Source organism: Lepidochelys kempii, chromosome 9, assembly GCF_965140265.1.
Source record: "Lepidochelys kempii isolate rLepKem1 chromosome 9, rLepKem1.hap2, whole genome shotgun sequence".
Taxonomy (NCBI): domain Eukaryota; kingdom Metazoa; phylum Chordata; order Testudines; family Cheloniidae; genus Lepidochelys; species Lepidochelys kempii.
Window position 1 is genome coordinate 32887237 of NC_133264.1, and position 22232 is coordinate 32909468.

Genomic DNA, 22232 nt, shown 5'->3' on the forward strand with positions numbered 1-22232 from the left:
ATCATAGCAATGATGGAATAAACTGCTGGCTTGCAAAAAGTCTCTGTGGAATTTACCCAGGCATATTGGGGGCCATCAGTCTTTTTTCAAAGCTTCCGTGTTAGAAATCCAGTCCAGAGAAATGAAACAGGAAATGAAGACAAAATGGAGATCTCAGGCATCTTGTTATATCCTCTGCCATGTGCATGGAATTTTACTGTCCTAAACTAAGCTCCCAGCCTCTATTTGTGGAAAGTTACTGGCCCAAGATGGAGTCCAGGGTCACATGAGCATATCACATGTTCCTACATGCTTCGATGACATACAGGGGCCGCCACTGCCCATATTCTTTCTGAGGCCTCCCAGGAAGGCTTACTGGGTAGGAGTTTCTTCTGTTGCCCATTTTTTGAGTGAAGTGTCCTTAATGTGCCATCAACATATCGCTGTCTGGCCTCCATGAAAATTTTATCTACTGGGTGTTATCTTACACATGTGTTGTGTTCATGGATAAGTCCATGACCAATATTCATAACTTTAGATACAAAGATGATACATGCATATAAACAGAATACTCATACTTAGAAAATCATAACTTTTCCATTGACACCTTACACAACATAGTTTAGACAAGATTTGTTGCAACTGTATAATAGTGGTAATATCAATTATATAAATGTTCATATTCAATCATACAGCATCACACCCCTCACAAACATCACTTGATGTGTGTCTGCTCCTCTCCACTGCTGAACTTGTTCTTGAAATTCCACCTGGGAGTGAAATGGGGAGATATTGAAGTTTCTGAGGAACCTGCAGCCATGGACAGGAAACCAGAATCATCAGTCTTGCGGTTTTCAAGTGTCTCAGGTAAGATATTTTATTGTTACAAATCTTGATTTTAAGCCTCTGTAGAGTTGCTGGAAGTGTTTACTCACGGTTGCCTTCTCACCTCTGTGCAGGACAAGTGACCACAACTAGGGACTCCATTGGAGACCGAAAAGCAGAAGCTTGAAAATACTGAGTTGGCTTTAGGTAAAAAGCTTTTCTGCTATCAGATGGCAAAACTGTTAAAATCAACGTCTGCCGACTGTGCACAGCTAGAGTAGCCTGTGATAAGACAACATAAACTAACAACTGCATTTCAGTTAACATCCGTTCTTCTCCATTTTACATGTTTCAGGGTTGCACTTGGAGATATTAATCAAAATATTTTACCAAAGTGAACAAATTACAAATTTATAGGAAGATAAACAAGTTCTGAAGTTCAAAACAATTACTTCCTTTTGCAAAGTTGATGACTTTTGGGGGAAAAAAATCCAAAATAAAGGTATGTAAAAGGGAACTGCAAGATTTTTATCAAAAAATGTTCTGTCCTTTTTATTGTGAAAACACTGAACAAGACTTTACATTAAAAAACCCATAGTATTTTAAATCCTTATTTGATCACACTAAAATTTTGCTAATATTTTAAAGCAGTTAGCACAGAGGTAGGCAAACTATGGCCCGGGAGCCACATCCGGCCCTCCAGACATTTTAATCTGGCCCTCAAGCTTCTGCTGGGAAGTGGGGTCTGAGGTTTACCCTGCTCGTGCTCCAGCTGGGGTGCGGGATCGGGCTCTTGCCCCACTCCACACGGCTCCCGGAAGTAGTGGCATGTCCCCACTCTGACTCCTATGCATAGGGGCAGCCAGGGGGCTCTGCATGCTGTCCCCACAGCTCCCATTGGCCGGGAACAGAAGCCAATAGGAGCTGCAGGGGCGGTGCCTGCAGACAGGGCGAGCAGATCTGCCTGGCTGCGCCTACCCCTAGGAGCTGGAGAGGGGACATTCCACTGTTTGCTTCTGGGAGCTGTTTGTGGTAAGCACTGCCTGGAGCCTGCCCCCGTCCTTGCCCCAGCCCTGATCCCCCTCCTGCCCTCAGTCCCAGCCTGGAGCACCCTCCTGCACCCCCAACCCCTCATCTCCAGCCCCAGCACCCCCAACCAGAGCCCTCCCACACCCAAACCCCAATTTTGTGAGCATTCATGGCCTGCCATACAATTTCCATACCCAGATGTGGCCCTCGGTTAGCATGTTCTACTTTTAAAATTTTCTGCAGGATCAAATTTAGAAAAATATTTCAAATGGTAATTTTGAAATATGGGTGAATTTTATTCATTAAGGAAATATGCTGATTTAAGACACTTTTGCAATCAGCTCAAAATAGCTTCGATTTTATAAAATTACATTTGGGAAGCAGTTAACACAATTTGGTGTAATCATTACATTTAAAAAACTGTTTATTAAATTATATATTTCCTCAGTAGACTAAAGCCATGATAAAACAATATTTTTTATATATTATATATATAAAATCACAGAATAAATATACTAAACTATATTACTAGTAAATATAAAACCTTTCATAGTAAAAATAAGAAATACATATTGAAACACATTAGATGAATAATATGCATTTCTCCATTAAACTGGCTGGTGGACTGTGCTATCCTTACCTCAGTACTAGAGCTGAACAAATTTTGTTTTTTTTTGGATTGGTGACTAACCTGAAAAATCTTTAAAATATTGACTTGTTTCAAACCAAAATTGAATTTTTTTGGTTTCTATCAAATGAAAAACTAATTTTTTTTTGTTTGATTCAAAATGACATTTTGTTTAGAAAACATCAATTCAAAATTAAAAGTTGAAATGAACAATTTCAATATTTCCAAAAAGGAAAAAAAAAGTTCCATTTTTCCCCATCCAAAACTATTTATTAACTTTGACCCATATTCAAGAATTGTTTCAGTGCCCAGAAAAATGTACTTTTTGGCAAATGTACTATTTGATAAAGTGTTGCTCAGTTCTACTCAGTATGCTGTCAGTAGTGCTCTTTATTGGCCTGATTCTTCATCCCTTACTCACGCAAGTAGTCCAACTGACTTGAATAGGGTTGTCGGTGTGATCCAATCTTATTGACATCAGTGGAAATATTCCCATTTGTTTAGGGACCAGTTGCATGAGTAAGCGTTAGACTATGTTTTTAAATACAAAGCAGCAATCAGAAATTTGGGCTTTGATTCTGCAAACAAATATGCATGTGCTTAAACTTTGCACTCCTGAGTTCTGCAATTGACTTCACTGGGGCTACTTACATGTGCAATGTTAAGTGCATGCATAAATGCTTGCAGGATTGGGGCCGGGTATTGAATTGCCTAATAATATTAAATACATAAAACTATCTTCAGATAAATGTAAGAGGTTTGCTTACAACTACAAGAACAGGAAAATTCAGTGTTAAGACTGACACCCAGTGCAGTCTTCACACCGTACCAGGTCTAATGTCATGATCAGAGAAATCTGAGGATTTCAAGAATTCTAAAGACAGAAAATCTTGTTTCTGTAAACACAACTATTCTTGCAGTTTAGCTAAATTTTCAAAATACAACATCCTCCAAGTAATCTGAGTTAAGAACAGAAGATTTTTTTGGTTTATATAAGGACATTTAAAATTAATAGGCCAAAATTTTGTTTTGAAGGACAGGTCCCTGTAATTAGGATTTCCATGTGGTGGTCCTCTGCTCCATTTATATGTGCAGGCAAAAGAAAATATTACATACATTTTTGTTCTTGGAAACACTTAGAACAAGATTCTTGTCATTTTCACTTCATTGCTGATACACAAGAACAGAGTAGATAGCACAGCAGGAAAATGATATGTAGACACAGAATCATAGAACTGGAAGGGACCTGGAGAGGTCATCTAGTCCATTTCTTTGCATTCGTGGTAGGACTAATTACCTAGACTATTCTGTTTGTCTAAACTGCTCTTAAAAATCTCCAATGATGGAGATTCCATGACCTCCCTAGGCAATTTATTCCAGTGGTTAATGACCCTGACAGTTAGGAAGTTTTTCCAAATGTCTAACCTAAACCTCCTTTACTGCAGTTTAAGCCCATTGCTTCTTATCCTGTCCTCAGAGGTTAAGAAAAACAATTTTTCTTCCTCCTCCTTGTAACAACCTTTTACATACTTAAACTGTTATCATATCCCCTCTCAGTCTTCTCTTCTCCAGACTAAACAAACCCAATTTTTTCAATCTTCCCTCATAGGTTATGTTTTCTAGACCTTTAATCGTTTTTGTTGCTCTTCTCTGGACTCTCTCCAGTTTGTCCACATGGTGCCTGAAATGTGGCACCCAGAACTGGACACAGTACTCCAGTTGAGGCCTAATCAGAGCAGAGTAGAGCGGAAGAATTACTTCTCGTGTCTTGCTCACAACAGTCCTGCTAATACATCCCAGAATGATGTTCGCTTTTTTTCCCCCCCAACAGCGTTACACTGTTGACTCTCATTAGCTTATGACCCCCCAGATCCCTTTCCGCAGTACTCCTTCCAAGGTAGTCATTTTCCATTTTGTATGTGTGCAACTGATTGTTCCTTCCTAAATGGAGTACTTTGCATTTGTCCTTATTGAATTTCATCATATTTCAGATCATTTCTCCAGTTTGTCCAGATCATTTTGAATTTTAATCCTATCCTCCAAAGCACTTCCAACCCCTCCCAGCTTGGTATTGTCCGCAAACTTTATAAGTGTACTCTGTAGGCCATTATCTAAATCTTTGATGAAGATATTGAACAGAACTGGACCCAGAACTGATCCCTGTGGGACCCCACTCATTATGCCCTTCCAGCGTGACTGCGAACCACTAACTACTCTCTGGGAACGGTTTTGCACCCACCTTAGAGTAGTTCCATCTAGGCTGCATTTCCCTGGTTTGTTTATGAGAAGGTCATGCGAGACAGCATCAAAAGCTTTACTAAAGTCAGGATATACCACGTCTACCACTTTCCCCCCCATCCACAAGGCTTGTTACCCTGTCAAAAGAAAGCTATCAGGTTGGTTTGACACGATTTGTTTTTGAGAAATCCATGCTGATTGTTACTTATCACCTTACTATCCTCTAGATGTTTGCAAATTGATTGTTTCATTATTTGCTCCATTATCTTTCTGGGTACAGAAGTTAAGCTGACTGGTCTATTATTCCCTGGGTTGTCCTTCAGCTTCTGCTGAAAGTGATCAGCTTTGATCTGATCCTGCTTCCCTTTGAGTCAAAAAGAATTTTGCCATTGACATCTATGGGATCAGAATTGGATTTACAGTCTTGGCAAACTTTGAATTAATTTACATTTGTTTTAAAATAAAACTGTGTTTACAGCAAGTGATACAACATTCACCATGGCTTGTTATGTACTTTACTATACAGAGCACATGGTATTTGCTCTTAATGGAATTTTCTTTCGAAATTGAAAATGCAATATAAAAGGGGCCAGTCTTTTATTCTTTAGTATGGTAAAACCTCTCATTGAAGTAAATGACAGTTTTGCCAGAATTAGGACTACAGGATTGGACCCCTAATTTGACCAGTTTTCCTCCCCACAGGCAGTTAATTCGCTGTTTTAGTTCTAGGTGAAATCTCCTGGACTATTTTATTGTGTAATTTATTGTTTGTCAATGTGAGATCATGAGACTCAGAGAAACCTTTGGAAATTCCAGGGCACCAAAAGGAGCTTTTTGCTTGTTTGCTACTTCATCTTATTTACATATATGGTCCCAGTGACCACAGTATCTGTACCCTCACAATCTGTATTTATGTATCCTCACAACTCCACTGTGAGGTAAGACAGTGCTATTATTTCTATTTCAGATGAGGAACTGGCCTGTTTATGTGAACAGTTTCATGGCTGGGGTGTGAATGTGTCTCACACTAGCCTGCCACAGGCTGACTGTCCGTGGGGGCCCTGCTGATGCACATTAATAATTCATTAATGCACTCTGATTAGTCCTATTTCAAAAATAACTAGATAAGTGTATTAAACAACTGTTAATGCATGTCAGCAGTGTCCACATGGACAGTTGGTGTATAGCAAGCTAGTTGTGGGGTAGATCCACACCCCACCTTGCCATGAACTAAAAGTTTGTGTAGAAGAACCCTTTGTGACTTGCTCAAGGTTACTCAAGCAGTGTGTGGTGGAGCAGAAAAATAACACCAGCACCCTAACCACCGAAGCATCCTTCTCTCAAAGGCTCCATACCTGCAAGATGCTCCATGCAAGTGTAGGGGTTCACCTACCCAGAGCAGTTTACAAGATTGCACCTACATTTTTAAATACAACAATATTTAGATTAGATAAAGACATATTGATATTCTGTATGTGTTTTTCTTTTCCAAATACCTTGTTTTTATACAGGCTGCCATAAACACAGGCTCATCTTTATGTGACCTGGGAAATAGGGAAGGGTCTCACTGGAAACTCGGGAAGGTAGGCTTTGTAGTATTCACTTTTCACTAACCTTTCTTAATAGACCCTTTTCCGCAACCTAATTAAATCAGATATGGGTACACTAAATATTACAAAATACAGAGCCATTGAAGCAGTTATAGAGGTACAGGTCACTAGCAATCACAGCATGACACACACACCCTTCTTACAATTAGCTTTTTGTAAAACGTTGGGTGAAGGTAACAGGTGTTAGTCCAGCAGCCAGGCTAGCCAGTTTGCAACTACAAAACATTATTTGGGGTATGTCTACACGGCAACTGGGAGCGCACTTCCCAGCACGGGTGGACAGACACGTGCTAGCACTGTTCGAGCTAGTGCACTAAAAATAGCAGTGTGGTTACAGGCATTTAGGCTGTGGTTTGGGCTAGCTGACCGAATACAAGAACATGCCCAACCCCTTGGGTAAGAACTCTGGTGGCTAGCTTGAGCTGCAGCCCAGGCCGCTGCAGACACACTGCTGTTTTTTAGTATGCTAACTCAAACAGAGCTAGTGCCTGTCTGTCTACCCACACAGGGAGGTATGCTCCCAGCTTCTGTGTAGACATAGCCTTACAGTGAAAGCCTAAGCTGAAAGTAAAATATTCTCCTCCTACTTTATTGGGCAGAAGCTGAGGACTGAACACTCAGCATTTTAGTGAGAGGCAGACTTACCCTGTATCAGAGAAGGGCATGTTAATGCCTTAAAGAGAATTATTTAGGACAATGCAGGAACCTCAGTATGTGTTTCATGATGACAAGGTGGTGCTAAGAATCCTGGAACTGTTCTTGTTGAGAGAAATTCATCTTTCCCTGCCTCACAGGAGATCATTCTCCCTCCATTCTGTCCAAAGGCACAGAACCCGCCCCAGAAATACTGTGGTACACTTAAACATTGAGGTAGCACTAAGGGTATGTCTATGCTACAATTACACACCTGCAGCTGGCCTGGGTTAAGGGGATGTTTAATTGCCATGTAGACATTCAGGCTCAGGCTGCAGCCTGGGCTCTGGGACCCTGCAAGGTGGGAGGGTCTCCGAGCTTGGTCTGCAGCCCAAGCCCAAAACATCTACACTGTAGTTAAACCAGTGGTGGGTAACCTGTGGCCCGTCAGGGTAAAGCACTAGTGGGCCACGAGACAGCTGCCTGCAGCCCCCATATAGCTGCTTCTCCCAGGTCCATTGGCCAGTAACGGCGAACTGTGGCCACTGGGAGCTGCAGGTGGCAGTGCCTGCAGACGGTCAATGTAAACGCGGTCTCATGGCCCACCAGCAGATTATCCTGACGGGCCACAGGTTTCCCACCATTGAATTAAACAGTCCCTTAGCCCTGAGCTCCTCAGCCTAAGTCAGCTGGCACAGGCCTGCTGTGGGTATCTAACTACAGTGAAGACATACCCAAAGAGCTATATCAAGTGCATCACATTGACAAGAAGATCAGATTCCTTGTCTCCTTTCATCTGAAGCACCAAGGGCTCAGGGTATCCAAGCTGTTGCTAGCTACATGGATCAAGCTATGCATCACAGAGGCATACAAGATGTCAGGTATTCCTGTTCCAGCCAAAACAAAGACACACTCAACAAGCTTTATGGTGACTTTGCCAGCAGAAACAGCTTGTGCTTCGACTGCAGAGATCCACAGTGCAGCTCTGTGGTCATTGGTCAATACCTTTCTTATATACTATAAAGTGGATGCCCTGTCTTCTGCAGACGCCGCCTTTGGGAGGAAGATGCTGCAGTTGGTGGTCCTGTAAAAGCACTGCTATTTTGGGCAACTAACTCAGCAGGGTTTCCCTATCTCATTCTGTTTTTCTTAGCCTTCTCAAGGTCTGTTCACTTCTTGCTACTTCCCATACATATCAGAGTTGTGGGAGATGTTGGTTGCAGAATGGTGAATTTCTTACCTGAACATTCCTTTCAGCCAGCAGTGTTTCCAACCTTTCTACCCTCCCTGGATGCCTTCCTATTCACCAGGCAGTATTTAATTTTGATAGTTAGGCATGCCAGCTATAGCCTACAGTACATAGATTATTGGTTGGCATTAAAGTTATGGTTACTAGTCCTATTCCACAACTTTTCACACAGCTTTGGAATGAATCATCTGACAGCAGGGACATATGCTGTGCTACAACTTTGTGGTCAATCAAAACCATTCTTTTGAGAAATGGGAAATTCTACCTTCTAGATTCAGGTGTGGGTAGAAGCACAGTAGTTTGTCGTCATAGTGGGCTCATAGAGGTGGTGGATTCCTGGTTCCAGAATTTTCCTGATTGTCCTCTTTCCTCTGGTACCTTTGTGAAGAGAATGAACAAAAGGAGTGTTTTTATAGTCTCTCAGAGTACTGTGTAGGGAGAGTAGGGGAGGTTTCGGTTTGGCAATGCTTTCTGCCACTATGTTAAGTCTCCCTCCACAAGAGGGGTGAGCTTGTGAATTTAGATGACCACAACATTTGTTTGGCATGTCAATCTTCCAGGGCCAAAGCCAGATGTGATGTGTGGCTGCTGAGCTGGATGCCATGAACTGGCTGAAAATCTCACTGCAGCCATTGAGGCATCTTCCACAAAGGCTGTTGGTAAGGAAATTTTCTGTAGACCTGAAGTCAGGATGGTCTCTGTCCTTCATAGCTTTAAGGGTCATACAGCCAGGACGCTATGGTTCTTGCAAAGTGTGTAGCCACCAGAGATGCTCTAATGGTGGCCAACAAAGCCCCTTCTGAGGGGTGGCTTCCAGCTTTCTACCAGTTGGATCTTTGGTAAGGAAATCCCCTTCAGGTGGGAATACTGTATCTTGTGCTAGAGATGCTGCTGTGACTGGTATATCTGTAATGGCATGTTTTTGGCTCTTGCAACTTACAAGTGCATGCCTGCTCAGGCATTCACCTTTATCAGGGGCTTCCCATTCCTCTCTGATCACATTCTCACAGGATTGCTCTCAGGGACAAACTTAGAAGTCAGGTAATAGTGAGGATTTAGAAGGCAGAAATTTACCTTAAGGCTGTCTTCTAGTGGCTGCTCAGGCTGGATATGAATTGTAGATACAACCTTTTAGCACATGATTTCAAAGATTTCAGGGGAGGGGGAACTGTTTTTTCATTTTTTCCATGTCCTTCTCAGAGCCTGAATTTGAGAGCTCTCCTTCCTCAGTAGGGGTAGTGTCTGAGTCAGAGGACAAATATCTTTTAGATTATTTATAGCAGAGTTTCTCAATGAGTGGTCTGTCGAGCAGCACCAGTCTGAGATCTCCCTGGCAGTTTAGGAAGACAGCAAAATCTGTCTGGTATCAAAAATGTTGAAACACATAGATTTATAGTTTTTCCTTTCCTTTTTGCTCTCTTGGGATTTTTTTGGCATCGCAGCTCAGCTGTGGCTGGGTCATGGTCTTGTGCAAAATGCCTTGAACCCTCTGTATGTCTCCTACCCCTGGGGGGGGGGGGGTCACTGTCCTGCCTGACTGGGGAATGGGATTTCATTGCTGGAGTTTCCTGATGCAAGCTAGGAAGAGGAGGAGCTGAGTATAAGCCCTGCTTCTCTTTCTAGGGAACTTAGGACCCATTTTAGGACTTGGGGTAGGGTCCTGAAGCCCCTAAAGGGTTTTTCCTCTCTCATCCTGTTCTGCCTTGAGGACTTATCCCTGGGCTGGCTGCTGAAAGTTTTCCTCTTCCCATTACGGTCTGCATCTCCATGGCCTTTTCCATGTTTGAGTCATGGCTTTTTGGGGTAGGGTGGAACAAAATATGCCTACCTGACTCAGAGCCCCAGGTCCTAGCAAGGCAAGGATCAGCTGGCTGAGAACAGGCAGGGCACAATTTGTTCTCAAAAGAGCCCAGGAACAGGGTTGGCAGGTTTGTATAATTTTTGGTGGTGCCCAGAACGGGTCCAAGTCCGTTCCCCAACCTAAGGCTCTGAGAGGGAGTTTGGGTGCAGGCTCTGGAAGGAAGTTTGGGTGTGGGAGGGGTGCAGGCTCTGGGCTAGGACAGGGGTTGGGGTGCAGGAGGGTGTGTGGGAGCAGCCTTGGGGTGGTCGGTGTGGGTTCTGGGAAGGGGTTTGGGGTGCAGCAGGCAGGCTGCCCCAGGCCTTGGATGGGGTGCCAGAGAGGACTCTCCCCGTCTGCAGCAGTGACCAATAACTCCTACAAGCTTTTCCTCTCGTGTTAACTTCATGAACACAGAAGACAGGCACAACACTGCCTCTAGTGAAATACTCATTTTATGCTGAATGGGGACTGGAGTTTTCATTCAAACAAATAGTGATCTATCCTTTCACGTGGCTCCAGTGGTTTTGGATTTACTTTAGGGGCTGCAAAAAATAAGAATTCATGTTCCACTGCACCTTTGAAGCACAAATGGGAACCAGCAATTAGATTGTGTACCCCTAATATACAAGTTTCAGAGTAGCAGCCGTGTTAGTCTGTGTTCGCAAAAAGAAAAGGAGGACTTGTGGCACCTTAAAGACTAACCAATTTATTTGAGCATAAGCTTTCGTGAGCTGCAGCTCACTGAATGCAGCTGATGAAGCGAGCTGTCGCTCACGAAAGCTTACGCTTAAATAAATTTGTTAGTCTCTAAGGTGCCACAAGTACTCCTTTTCTTTTTCCCTAATATACAAGTGCTCTCAATTCAAGTCATTTAAAAGGCACTTATTTTACAGTGATTGGTGCTATATAAATGGCTGTAATAATAAATGATTACTTAATGACCAAATGAGGAACTGTGGGATCACTACAAGAAATGGCTAGGAAGGGGAGGTGTTTACATAAATGCAGTGTTCACACAGCCCCTGCATTTGAGAACTTGGATCTAAGGCACTAAGTGATTAAATGACATTTAGCTACAAAGACGTTGCCCATGTGCTTGTAAATTCTGTAGCAAAACTGGAAGTATAATTGGCCTAGAAATCATACCATCATTGGTAAGGCCCTATCTGAGTCATGGCAACAAAAATGATTAGGGGACTGGAACACATGAGTTATGAGGAGAGGCTGAGGGAGCTGGGATTGTTTAGCCTGCAGAAGAGAAGAATGAGGGGGGATTTGATAGCTGCTTTCAACTACCTGAAAGGGGGTTCCAAAGAGGATGGCTCTAGACTGTTCTCAATGGTAGCAGATGACAGAACGAGGAGTAATGGTCTCAAGTTGCAGTGGGGGAGGTTTAGATTGGATATTAGGAAAAACTTTTTCACTAAGAGGGTGGTGAAACACTGGAATGCGTTACCTAGGGAGGTGGTAGAATCTCCTTCCTTAGAGGTTTTTAAGGTCAGGCTTGACAAAGCCCTGGCTGGGATGATTTAACTGGGAATTGGTCCTGCTTTGAGCAGGGGGTTGGACTAGATGACCTTCTGGGGTCCCTTCCAACCCTGATATTCTATGATTCTATGGTTTAGAAACTCAAAACGATGCATTGGTCACAGAAAGAAGCAATCTCAGTGGGTGGTGGTGAGAGGGGCAAGCACTCTGACAGAATGGTGATAGGCCTGGTCTATAAGGGAAATTGATTGGCCTAGCTGTTCCAGAAGAGCACTGTGTGGAGACACTATTCCAGAATAGCTATGTTGGTCAATTTCCCCCATGCAGACAAGGCCTTAGCTAGAGAGAAGTCATGCTAACATCTTGAAGACTGAACTTTTGATCAAGAGGATTGACATATTGACATTGTTAAGGTCCATTAACATATTTTACTGCATGCTTCACTGGCCCTCTGCCAAATTTTATATGAAACTCAACCGCCAATCTGCCAAGCCTGGGAAAATAAAGGCATCAAAGAGAAGCATTTTAAACAAAACACAGGTGATCGTGAAATGTTATTCCAATTGGGTTTAATCAAATTAGAGCATTTGTAACTCAGCACAGCCAAAGCAGTTAAACTTGAAATACACTGAAGATTTAAAATACCTGTCATTTTTAGGGCTTTGCTGTGCAGTACTTACCAGATACAAAATCATAATTGCAGAAAACATTCTATAATATGGCAATGGTTCGTTGGCCAAAGCTGTCCGTGCCTACTGTATTTTTTCTTTCTGGTAAATTATTCTCGCCCCCCATCCCAAAGTCAGCTGGAACATCCTAAAATGTTGTTCTGCATCTACAAGACCATTTACATTAAGTAGGCAAATTCCTACCAATATCCAGCTTTAAAATTTGTTTGGTATTAAGTCTGGTTTATTGCTGATATTTTTCACTATTTGTCACCAGTCCTGGGAAAGGAGGTAGTCCTTTATTTCCTTCTTCTTGACGCCCCAGTTTAATTGTTCCTTTACTTTCCAAACCAAGGCTTTAATACAACTTGCTCCTGAGCCAATCAACACAGATTCCAAAATGATCAGAAAGGTTGCTACATGGCTCCCACTGAAGAGCTCTCAGGCCAGCAGCAAAGGAACAACTTCAGTGACTGGCACAACCAAAAGAAGCATCTCAAGTGGTGCGGGTCCTATTCCTATAAAACTATTCTATGGTATACTGACCACACGTTTAGACTACAGATTTTGCTGATACACATAAAAGAAAAATACATATCCTTAAATCATGGTGGAGAGGAGACAGAATAAAAACAAGGTAAGGTAAAAGACAAGTGTGAGATAAAGGCGGCTTGTTTATAAAGTAATTTATCAAACCTATTTGAGTTACAACAGAGAAGATGGTGGTGCTTATTTAGCACTCCTCTTTAGGACAGGAAGTGACAGACAAGTTAAAATGCCAATCAAAATGAGCATGTCATACAATGACAAAGACACCCAAATATCCTTAAATGCATCAGACCACTCACCAATTTAATAGGGTACGCCTTTCAAGATTGACCACACTGCTACCCTCCTGTGCAAATTGTTATGCTAAGGGACCCTCTATTAATAGTGCTTTTCTCTCCACTTAGTAGTCCTAAATCAGAAAGTAATTGAATCTATGAGGTAGCCATACAGGATTACTGAATTTCACTTCATGTTGTTTCTGTAAGATGGAAGATAGATTGTAGCAAATAATTCTACTTCACTATGCAATTAAGCTACCAACAATTTTTAAGAGAACCAAGCCTCACAGAAAATACATAGCCCGAATCAATATGTCATCATTTATTTGTGAGTTGTTCTCAAGCAATGTTACAAAAGTTTTTAATATTTTATAAGAAAATAAATTTAAATAAAAATACATTTTCAACAATACATCATCCTTACACAAATTAAAAAACATTAAAAAAGAATTTACAGTCCAAATAAAACTAATTACTGAGCAATGTTTTAATGTCTAGGCTAATCAAAGTGAAAGCAACTTGAATATTAATCTCTTATTTGTACCTAATTTAATTCTAGAGTACCTACTGCATTTTTAAACATACTATAAAATGACGAATTATATTTTAAAGGCCTAAGGTCTTAAAGGCCTAGCTGTCCTTTTCTATATAGTCTAGTACCATCAAAGCAAATGAAAAGTGCATTTTCAAAAGGTTTTTTTTTTCCTTACAATAATATAAGATTTAAGCTTGTTATATATTTAACTTTGCTGTTAAGTGACAGAAACAGGCTTCAAGAAACAGACACAAGCACATTTTGTAATAAGGCTGGTCACAATAAATAGCAAAACTTAATTCTAACAGGTTTCAGAGTAGCAGCCGTGTTAGTCTGTATTCGCAAAAAGAAAAGGAGTACTTGTGGCACCTTAGAGATGAACAAATTTATTTGAGCATAAGCTTTCGTGAGCTACAGCTCACTTCATTGGATTCCGATGAAGTGAGCTGTAGCTCACGAAAAATCCGATGAAGTGAGCTGTAGCTCATGAAAGCTTATGCTCAAATAAATTTGTTCGTCTCTAAAGGTGCCACAAGTACTCCTTTTAATTCTAACACTTATTAGTGCTGTTCAAATCTGGCAAACCTTGTTTCTTTGGCAAATAGCTAGGTCAAATTGACCTTGACAGAATACATTTCTGGGTGTCAACAACAAATTGAATTTTTTCTAACTGAAATTGAGGGCAAGTAAAATTCTTTTAAGAATACATCCAATAGTAAAGTAATGCAAAAACAGGACTATACTTGTTGGTAAAATGGCAAGTAGTAATAAATGATTTGATGTTGAAGACACTGGTATCAAATCCCAACTGATTTCAATCAGTTGCTTTAATACTAAAAAGTGATTGTTCTAATAGAAAAGTTACCTTAATTTCAACAGTGATTTCAATCCTGTGATACCAACTGACTGGATTTTAGAAGAAGGCACCCTACAACAGTATTTTAAACAGCTTATTGTTTTGTAAACATTGTGGATCTACATTTGTACTGATGAATTACATTCTCAACTCTGACTGGGGCAAATCATGATTATAAAAAAACAGCAAGTGCTCCAAAAATGAAGTACTACCTGTACACAGTGTGTTTTATTTTATTATACTTTACCATGTATACCATAATATTTAATACTGGTGAAGGAAAGTTTAGCCTTCTCTTCTCCAAAGTGTTACCTTGCTTCTACGGATTATGTACAGATATGGTTTTCAGCATAAACATTAATTCTCAGAGGAAGAGAGCAAGAATCAAAACTTTCTAAACTCAAGAATGCCAGTTCATATTTGTTGGATCTGACAAATAAAAACCCCCACATAACTAGAAATTAAAAAATAGTCATAAAGCATTTTTTAACACATAACAGCACTGATCATTCAACTGATCATAAAGATTAGATACTACAAAGTATCTAAAAATATAATCTGGGGCAGTCCAGATATCTAAAGTGCTTGGAGTGATTATTCTAGAGAGATTATTTAATATAGCTGTAATGAGAGGTGAGCTGGACCGAAATGTGCCAATTTTTTATTTTCAAAAAAATCCTAGATGGGAAGATGTAAAGTGAACAGTATCCAACCAACCACAGCATTGTCACATTTGCATTCTTCTCATTTGCAGGAAAGCTAGCTTCCAAAAAGTGTTGCTAATCTGCATTTTAAAAATAAATAATAATAATAATTTAAAAAAAACATCAAGAAAAATTAGTACCTGATTTTTTACAAAAGAAAAACAGACTGTGGTCTTATGTCACGCCATCCACTGCTCACCCCAAATGTAAACAAGAAGTACAATCTAATAACAGATTCCCTGATTTCTCCTTCTTCAGTAATTTTTTTTAAAATAAAAATATAACTAACATTGGTGTCTGCAGTACACAGAACACATTGCATGATTTTATAAAACTTCAGTTGCAGTTACCTTGGAGACCTGACAAAATTAATAGTTTGACAAAGGAAGAGAAAAAAGTCATGCACTGAATGTGAAGGTTCAGATCCTTTTGAGTCACCATATGTTGGGATTTCCACTGCAAGACTTTCAGCACAGCAGGCACTGATGGTGGATTAAATGCGAGTCCAGTATATTGAGAGATGTAATCCAATCAACAATTGGTGTTGATTTTCCTCCTTCAGAAAGCTAATTCCTTTAGGATGTTCCAAGAAAAAAAAAAAAGCAATTGCAGAAATATTTAGATTTACTCACAACTGATACTTCAAGAACATGGAGCTTCAAGTTCTTCATCAAAACAGGAATAACCCTCATGATCAGTTTCCCAAACAAATACTTCTCTATTAAATATTAAATAGATTGTGAACACAGGTAGCATTTCTGTTCATTCTTAAATACTTCGGACAAGTGTACACCATGAATAAAAAACCCACCAAAAAAAACACACTTCCAGTTTCTTCCGAATCCACATAAGCCACAGTTTAGTTTTGTTAGGAAACTTTTCCAACAATTGGGTTTTCTCTGGAAAATAAAACTGCATATAAGTATTTTTGCTGGAAAAATAGCTGGTTTCTAATAATCATATAATTTAACTTAGTTTGTTTTAAAATGTCAAGCTATACTTTCTGCATAATTTTTAGTGCATGTTGGGAAGTCTCATTATTTGCTCAAATCCTGATGTGCTATCACACGAAAGCAACATTAGCCCTGAAACAGACCTGTTCAAATCACTGAGCAAACAGGAAATCAATGTTAAGAGGTCTCCTTCTCTTACAATTTGGGTCTTCCTTACACAAAGGAAAAAAAAAAACCCATGACAAACAAACAAAGTATGAATATTCACGATTGACAGTTAAGTCTGAAGTTCTAGACTAGCCTGACTGCTGATGTAACCCACCTTTTACCATGGCCAATGGTATGTCAAACTGACAGGTGTTCACACCAGTCATTGTTGCAGTACTTTTAGTAGTGTTAGTGTTTGCTGACTTGGTTTCCTGGGAATCCTGTTTCAGAAGCAGTACCTCTGGGGAATAGTATTATGCCCCATGAAGTGTCATGATAATCTGGTGGTGAATCAGCTCGTCTAAATACCTGATTTATGTATTAACAGTAGTAGTAATACACTTTTACATTAAGATAGTCCCCAAATGTCCAGTTGGGTTTGGGGCCCCCATTTGTGTTGCACGCTGAAGAAAAGAATCCCTGCCCTGACAGGTTTAAACTCAACAGCTATCATCCGAAGGTGTTAAGACACTTGTACCGCTTGAAAGCCCCCACCGCCCATCTTTTTTCCCCATATGTACATACAGGGTGGCCGGAATTACAGAGGATACTTACTCACTGCCATATTTAGCACTTGATGACCTTTTCTTCCGATATTTTTCATGAGGCTCGTTCAGCTTTTCTACTATGGCTATTATTTGTTGAAGAGTTTGGAAAGTTGCTACAGAGTCCTCAATTGTGAAATTAGAATAGTCATCTAGTTCTTTCTGTGGACCTTGATAGACTGCAATACTTCCACAAGCCTCTACAAAGACCACCACAAATAAAAGGTTACAGTTTTCTATTTTCAGTAAACAGAGCTAACTCATCTCATTGATCAGATAGGGATTTCAAAGTTTTCAAATATGGAGTTACTTTTAACAAACGTAAAATGGACTAAGCCAGGGAGGAAAAATGGTATAATGAGATATGGTGAGCAACTTGGTTTAGCTTTGTAAGTTCATCCTCAATGGGTCTAACATTTATTCTACATATTGGGTCCCTACAATAGAAGGACTACCGGTAATGCTGCCATAAAACTGATTCTTTCTTGACTCTTAGTCATGTCACCAAGGATTCTTTTTCTCAGCACTAATAAAAAACAGTAGTACAAGACCAAGTGGCTCTAGGTGTAAGGGAGCATAAGTGACATTCCCTTTGCTCACTGCATGGAAATTGTATATATTCTCGTTAATTTGCAAACAAATCCAATTAGCACATTAATGGGAGTTACATGTGCACATACAGAGACGACAACCTCAAACTGCTGAATGAGAATGATTTGATCATACAGCAATATCAGAAATATAGTAGAAAGTACATTCATTTTAATTTTATATAAAATTGTAAGTATAAAACATTAACATGACATTATCAGTCTTATTCTCCATGCCATTACAATTATTTTATGCTACTGTAACTCCATTGAATTAGTATTCAGATACCTTCCATCTTTTGTAGTTTAGGCATGTTGATAGCAAAAAGTGAATAAATTCTTTCGGTTTCTCTATCCCCATCAATCTCAATTTGAATATCAGCAGGAACACCTCTACAAAATAAAGTTAGGTGAAGATACAGATAGTAAATATTGCAAGCCATTCTCCTAGAGAGCTTGAACGCAAATAAGAGCTGAATGAATTTCAATATATTTATCCATTTATAATTATAATGCCTGTCACTCACATAGAACTTCACATATTCAAACTAGTGTTCAAGATTTAACAAGTTAATAAATCTTATATGGATGCAAAAACATGAGTTTACACAAATTAAAGTAGAAGACAGTATAGCGTTACTAAAAATGGACTTTTACAGCAGAATTTGCCGTATATTTGAAAATAATTCGAATGCCACAATAAGGTTAGTTACCATGGGGAATAAATGCCCAGTTTTAATAGTCCCTACTATATTTGAAAGTGAAGACACTAGGAGGGAGAGGCATTATTTAAAGTAGTATAATGGAATATTTTTAGGAATAAAGAGATGAAAACATTCTTAAAAAGTGATGTTCATTTGAATTGGTAGAAGTCCTACTGTGTTAATGAATTGAGATATTTTAAAATAATAATACTCTTTCAGTTAATACTATACGGTATTATCTTCCATGGGTCTGGGAGACTGGACTAGATGATTTAATAGTGTTGATTGAATTAAACATTGAGGGTAGCATACAATCCATCAAGTTAAAGATAAATTTATTAGAAATGCAAAATTATGCTTTTTATTTTTTTAAGCAGCAGCCTAACAAAATTAAGTAGCAAACTAATACTTCTATCAAAATGTCCGACAAACACAAATTGTAAGATTACATTGCTTGTTTTCTTCTTTAGGTACAGTATATTTTAAAGAAAATTATTGTAGTAATGGTTGGTAGAATACTAGGTAAAAAGGTAAAGTGGACTATTTGAACAGCACAGTGACAGACTTGGGGCTGAATCATCAGTTACAAGTCAGCGAACTGTGTACAACTTAGCTAGCAGGGTGTGATATAGCGGCTCTCTGCCATCTGTGGATCCTAACTTGGATCCTGAATCTGATCAGACTAGAGAAGCCTCAAATTTGCTCTAATTTTCAACAGCTGCTAACAATTCAAAAGGAGCAGTTGCACCATCCAGAGGTAGCCAGTGATAAGCAACACTGGTTACACCCCTTCCTCAACATGCCTTCCATTCATTCCGTGCACCAGAGCCCAGAGAGTGAACAGGGATATCTCTGTATAGCTGGCTAAGCCAGCTTCAAGGCTTCATCCTGCTGGCAGTGTGCAAAGCAGATGCATCAGATGACAGGATCTGGCTGATGGTTGTCAATTACTGCAGGGTGGGGAGGGAAGAGACAGCAGCCATGAAAAATCCAAAGGGTCTGTGGCACAGCTGCTGAGAGAAGCCATTTCTGTAGCAGCAGCAGGAGAGGGACAGCACTGCATTCCCATATTTACAGTATATGTGAAGAACCCACTTGGTTCTAAAAACTACTGCTTCTGTAATACAGGTGGGTGAGGTAATCCAATAATCAATGCCCAGACTAGAGGAATCTTGAGCTACAATATATAGTCTGTAGAGTGATAGCAATAACTTACAGCATTTCTAATTTACATGCTACCCTGCCCTTTTCTTGTATTTTAAAATATTAGATGAAATAACATGCCTATCAAAATAAAATATTTTATACTGATAAAGCATGGTTACTATTTTATTTTTATTTTTTAACTAGAAGAGAAGCATACAGCTAACTTGTGAAAGAAAACACAAAACTAATGCTTAAACCATCTGCAAGTTGCAAAAGGAATCAATGACTCATTTTATTGTAGAATGCTTTTTACTTCAGAAGCAACTTACGCAGTGCATGGAGTGCAGCCCTTTGTGTTCTCAGTGGTGGCCTTGCAGCAAAGCCAGTTCCCATTCAGAAAAGCGGAGGGATGATAAACACTCAGTCTCCTCTGGTTACACCTGCTTACCCTGCAGAGAGCTTCTATCCACTCACTAGCTTCCACACAGTTATTTGCCTGGATATAGAGTGGCTTCTCTCCATAAATCACTTGAAACATCTGTGGATGAAAGTGTTTTATTCTGCAAAAATTCTGTTCAGTGACAGAGTCAACATACTGAGTAACTCTGAAGATATTCAAATCAACTGAATAGAGGTCACTGTAAAAAAAAAAAAAAAAAATCACCAAAACTCAACAGCCACAAGGAACCACAGGAAGTGAATTAAGCGGAGGGAAGGAGAGGTCTTTCTTCCTCCTCTCTCTATTGCTGCTGCTGCTGCCCCATTTCTAATCTGACCAAGCACCCTGGGACATTGATACTACTTCTCACTCATCATCTCTGCTCCCTGGCTACACCACTTCCAGATACCAGGAAGCACTGCTCAAGAAGGTAAAGAACCAGCTGCCTTGACCCCATGGCCCCTGGTGCTCAGACAGCTGCTCTCCATCTTTGAGCAGCACTCCTTTGGAGCAAAGCAACATGTGGATGAGGAGGGAAGGGAAGAGAAGATGTAAATCCCCCTATTTCCTTCAGCATCATCTCACAGGCAGCAGCAACATAATTTCTCCACAAATTAAAAGGCATCAGAACCCTCTAGAGCTGCCTCCTCTATCACCTCTGCTCAAAGAACAGCTATGGTTTCATGACCCCAGAGAATTGTGGGATTGAAGTAATGACATAAAATGTTTGTTTGGAAGCCCAGGGCAGAAAAAAATTGAGAATTTAATTCTAAAGTGATAAGGGATTATTTTATGAAGTTATCACCACTAGTCATTTCTTCAAGAACTCATCAGGAATTATGAATCTATTATTTCAAAAGCTACATCTGACTCACATTTTTCCTATTGAAGGCGCTCTCCTCAAGCTTCTCCACAGTGAGGATGTTTTTGATTGGAATGATGTAAATTGGTTCTTTGTCTGCATAAATTTGTGAATGGATAACAAGAATGAATCAGACTACAAATCATTTCCTGGGATCAGAGCACGGATACTAGAAGTTGAGATTTCACAAGATATGCATCCACATTGTTGACAAAGGACAAACTAATCAAAAGGTTTAACACTAGTGATATGAGAATAAAGGGCTCAGAAATGAGGCACAAAAATAGACATTACGGACAGGCAAAACACATTTGTTTCTCACTCATTTGTTTGTAGTGTTGCATAAATTAATAAACAATACATAGGAAGCAGGTTGAACAAGTATGTTCACTGTTCTTTTATTAAAGTGAGAAGTTGAATTGTGATCAACATAGACCAAATCTCATCAGATGCCATTCTGCAACAGACCAGTGGAAGAGAGAAAGCCTTCCTGTGTAGGAAATCAAGACTTTACTGTATCATGTCCTTTTGAAATTCAACACTTCTAATGGGTCAAAATGTGTTAGTTAAATTAGCATGCCTACACATACTGTGTGAAGACTATGAGTGAAGGCAGATTCAGGATGAGCAAGCTAGAAACACTGCAAGACTAGGAAAGCAGTTCCTCCACTTGTTAGGCAAAGTGCCAATAATCAGGAAAATACTGATGAGATCCTTACCCTTGCGTATTGTGAATGAGTAGCACAGAACACAGGAAGAGACAAAAACATGAAAGCTAGTTCTTAGCTGTGGTACCATATATGAACTCCTAATTCATGTTGCGTATATAGCTTTAGTCAGGCAGCACTAAGGATGGATACAGTCAACTATTCAGAACATATAAATGCCTATTCATGGGCCATTGGCTAGCATCAATTTATTTTGTTTGTTACTCATAACTGACAATTATAGTCATGCTGTCAGTGTGTTTCTAAGTGCTCCTCAAAATGTATATATGTCACAGTTCTGTCACCAATAGACCACTTCCTTCACAGTATCACACAAGTAACAGTATCCTCTTTGATAGGTCTGCAGATAGGGTAAAGGCAGAAATCAAGGTTTCATGGTTGATAACAAAAACAGGCAGTTTTGATTCCTGAATCAAAACTAGGCTCTGCAGCTCATGAACTGAAGATTCCTGAATTTTGGATTTCTGCTGATTGATTAAATAGTAAAGACTCTTGATTAAATGGTGAAAACCCTTAAGGACAGTTCTGTGAGATGAAGAAATTGATTGCTCTGTAGACCTTTTTCCACTTGTGATTCTATAAACAAGTAATAGTCTATGAAGTAGTCAAACTAATTTGTGATTAACACAGTACATTTCCAGAAAACTTTTAGTCACCAGCACACATTTTACTCTAGCTAGAAATCCTTTTAAAATCGTAAAAACTCCCCAATGTTCCCTGATAGTTCTGCTGGTTATGGGGAACCCAACAGTGTGGAATTATAGTAGGGTTTGTCGAAGTCCGTCTGCAGGATGGCTAGGAACTAGATCTCTACAGCTCAGATGGGAAGTGTTTGGAATGCAGGGTAGAACAATCCTATATGCAACATGCACCTCTGGGGGGAAAAAGCAAACAGATTTGGGGATAAACAAACAGGATTCAAAATTGGATGCAACCAAGACACTGAGAA

The 22232-nt window shown here is 39.8% G+C and overlaps 1 protein-coding gene across 5 annotated transcripts in view; it reads right to left on the reverse strand.

Moving 5' to 3' along the window:
- The window catches only part of RASA2 (RAS p21 protein activator 2), a 184273-nt gene that overhangs the window by 15557 nt on the left and 146484 nt on the right, over positions 1 to 22232 (reverse strand). For 2 of the 5 annotated variants that reach the window (XM_073359814.1, XM_073359811.1), the window contains exons 20-25: positions 20569 to 20651; positions 19584 to 19792; positions 17694 to 17797; positions 16825 to 17014; positions 15921 to 16008; positions 8457 to 8569 (exon numbers count right to left, since the gene is read on the reverse strand). In XM_073359814.1, the coding sequence (XP_073215915.1) occupies positions 15978 to 16008; positions 16825 to 17014; positions 17694 to 17797; positions 19584 to 19792; positions 20569 to 20651 (617 nt within the window). In that variant the 3' untranslated portion in view covers positions 8457 to 8569; positions 15921 to 15977. The other 3 variants (XM_073359810.1, XM_073359812.1, XM_073359809.1) reach the window with 3 other exon arrangements.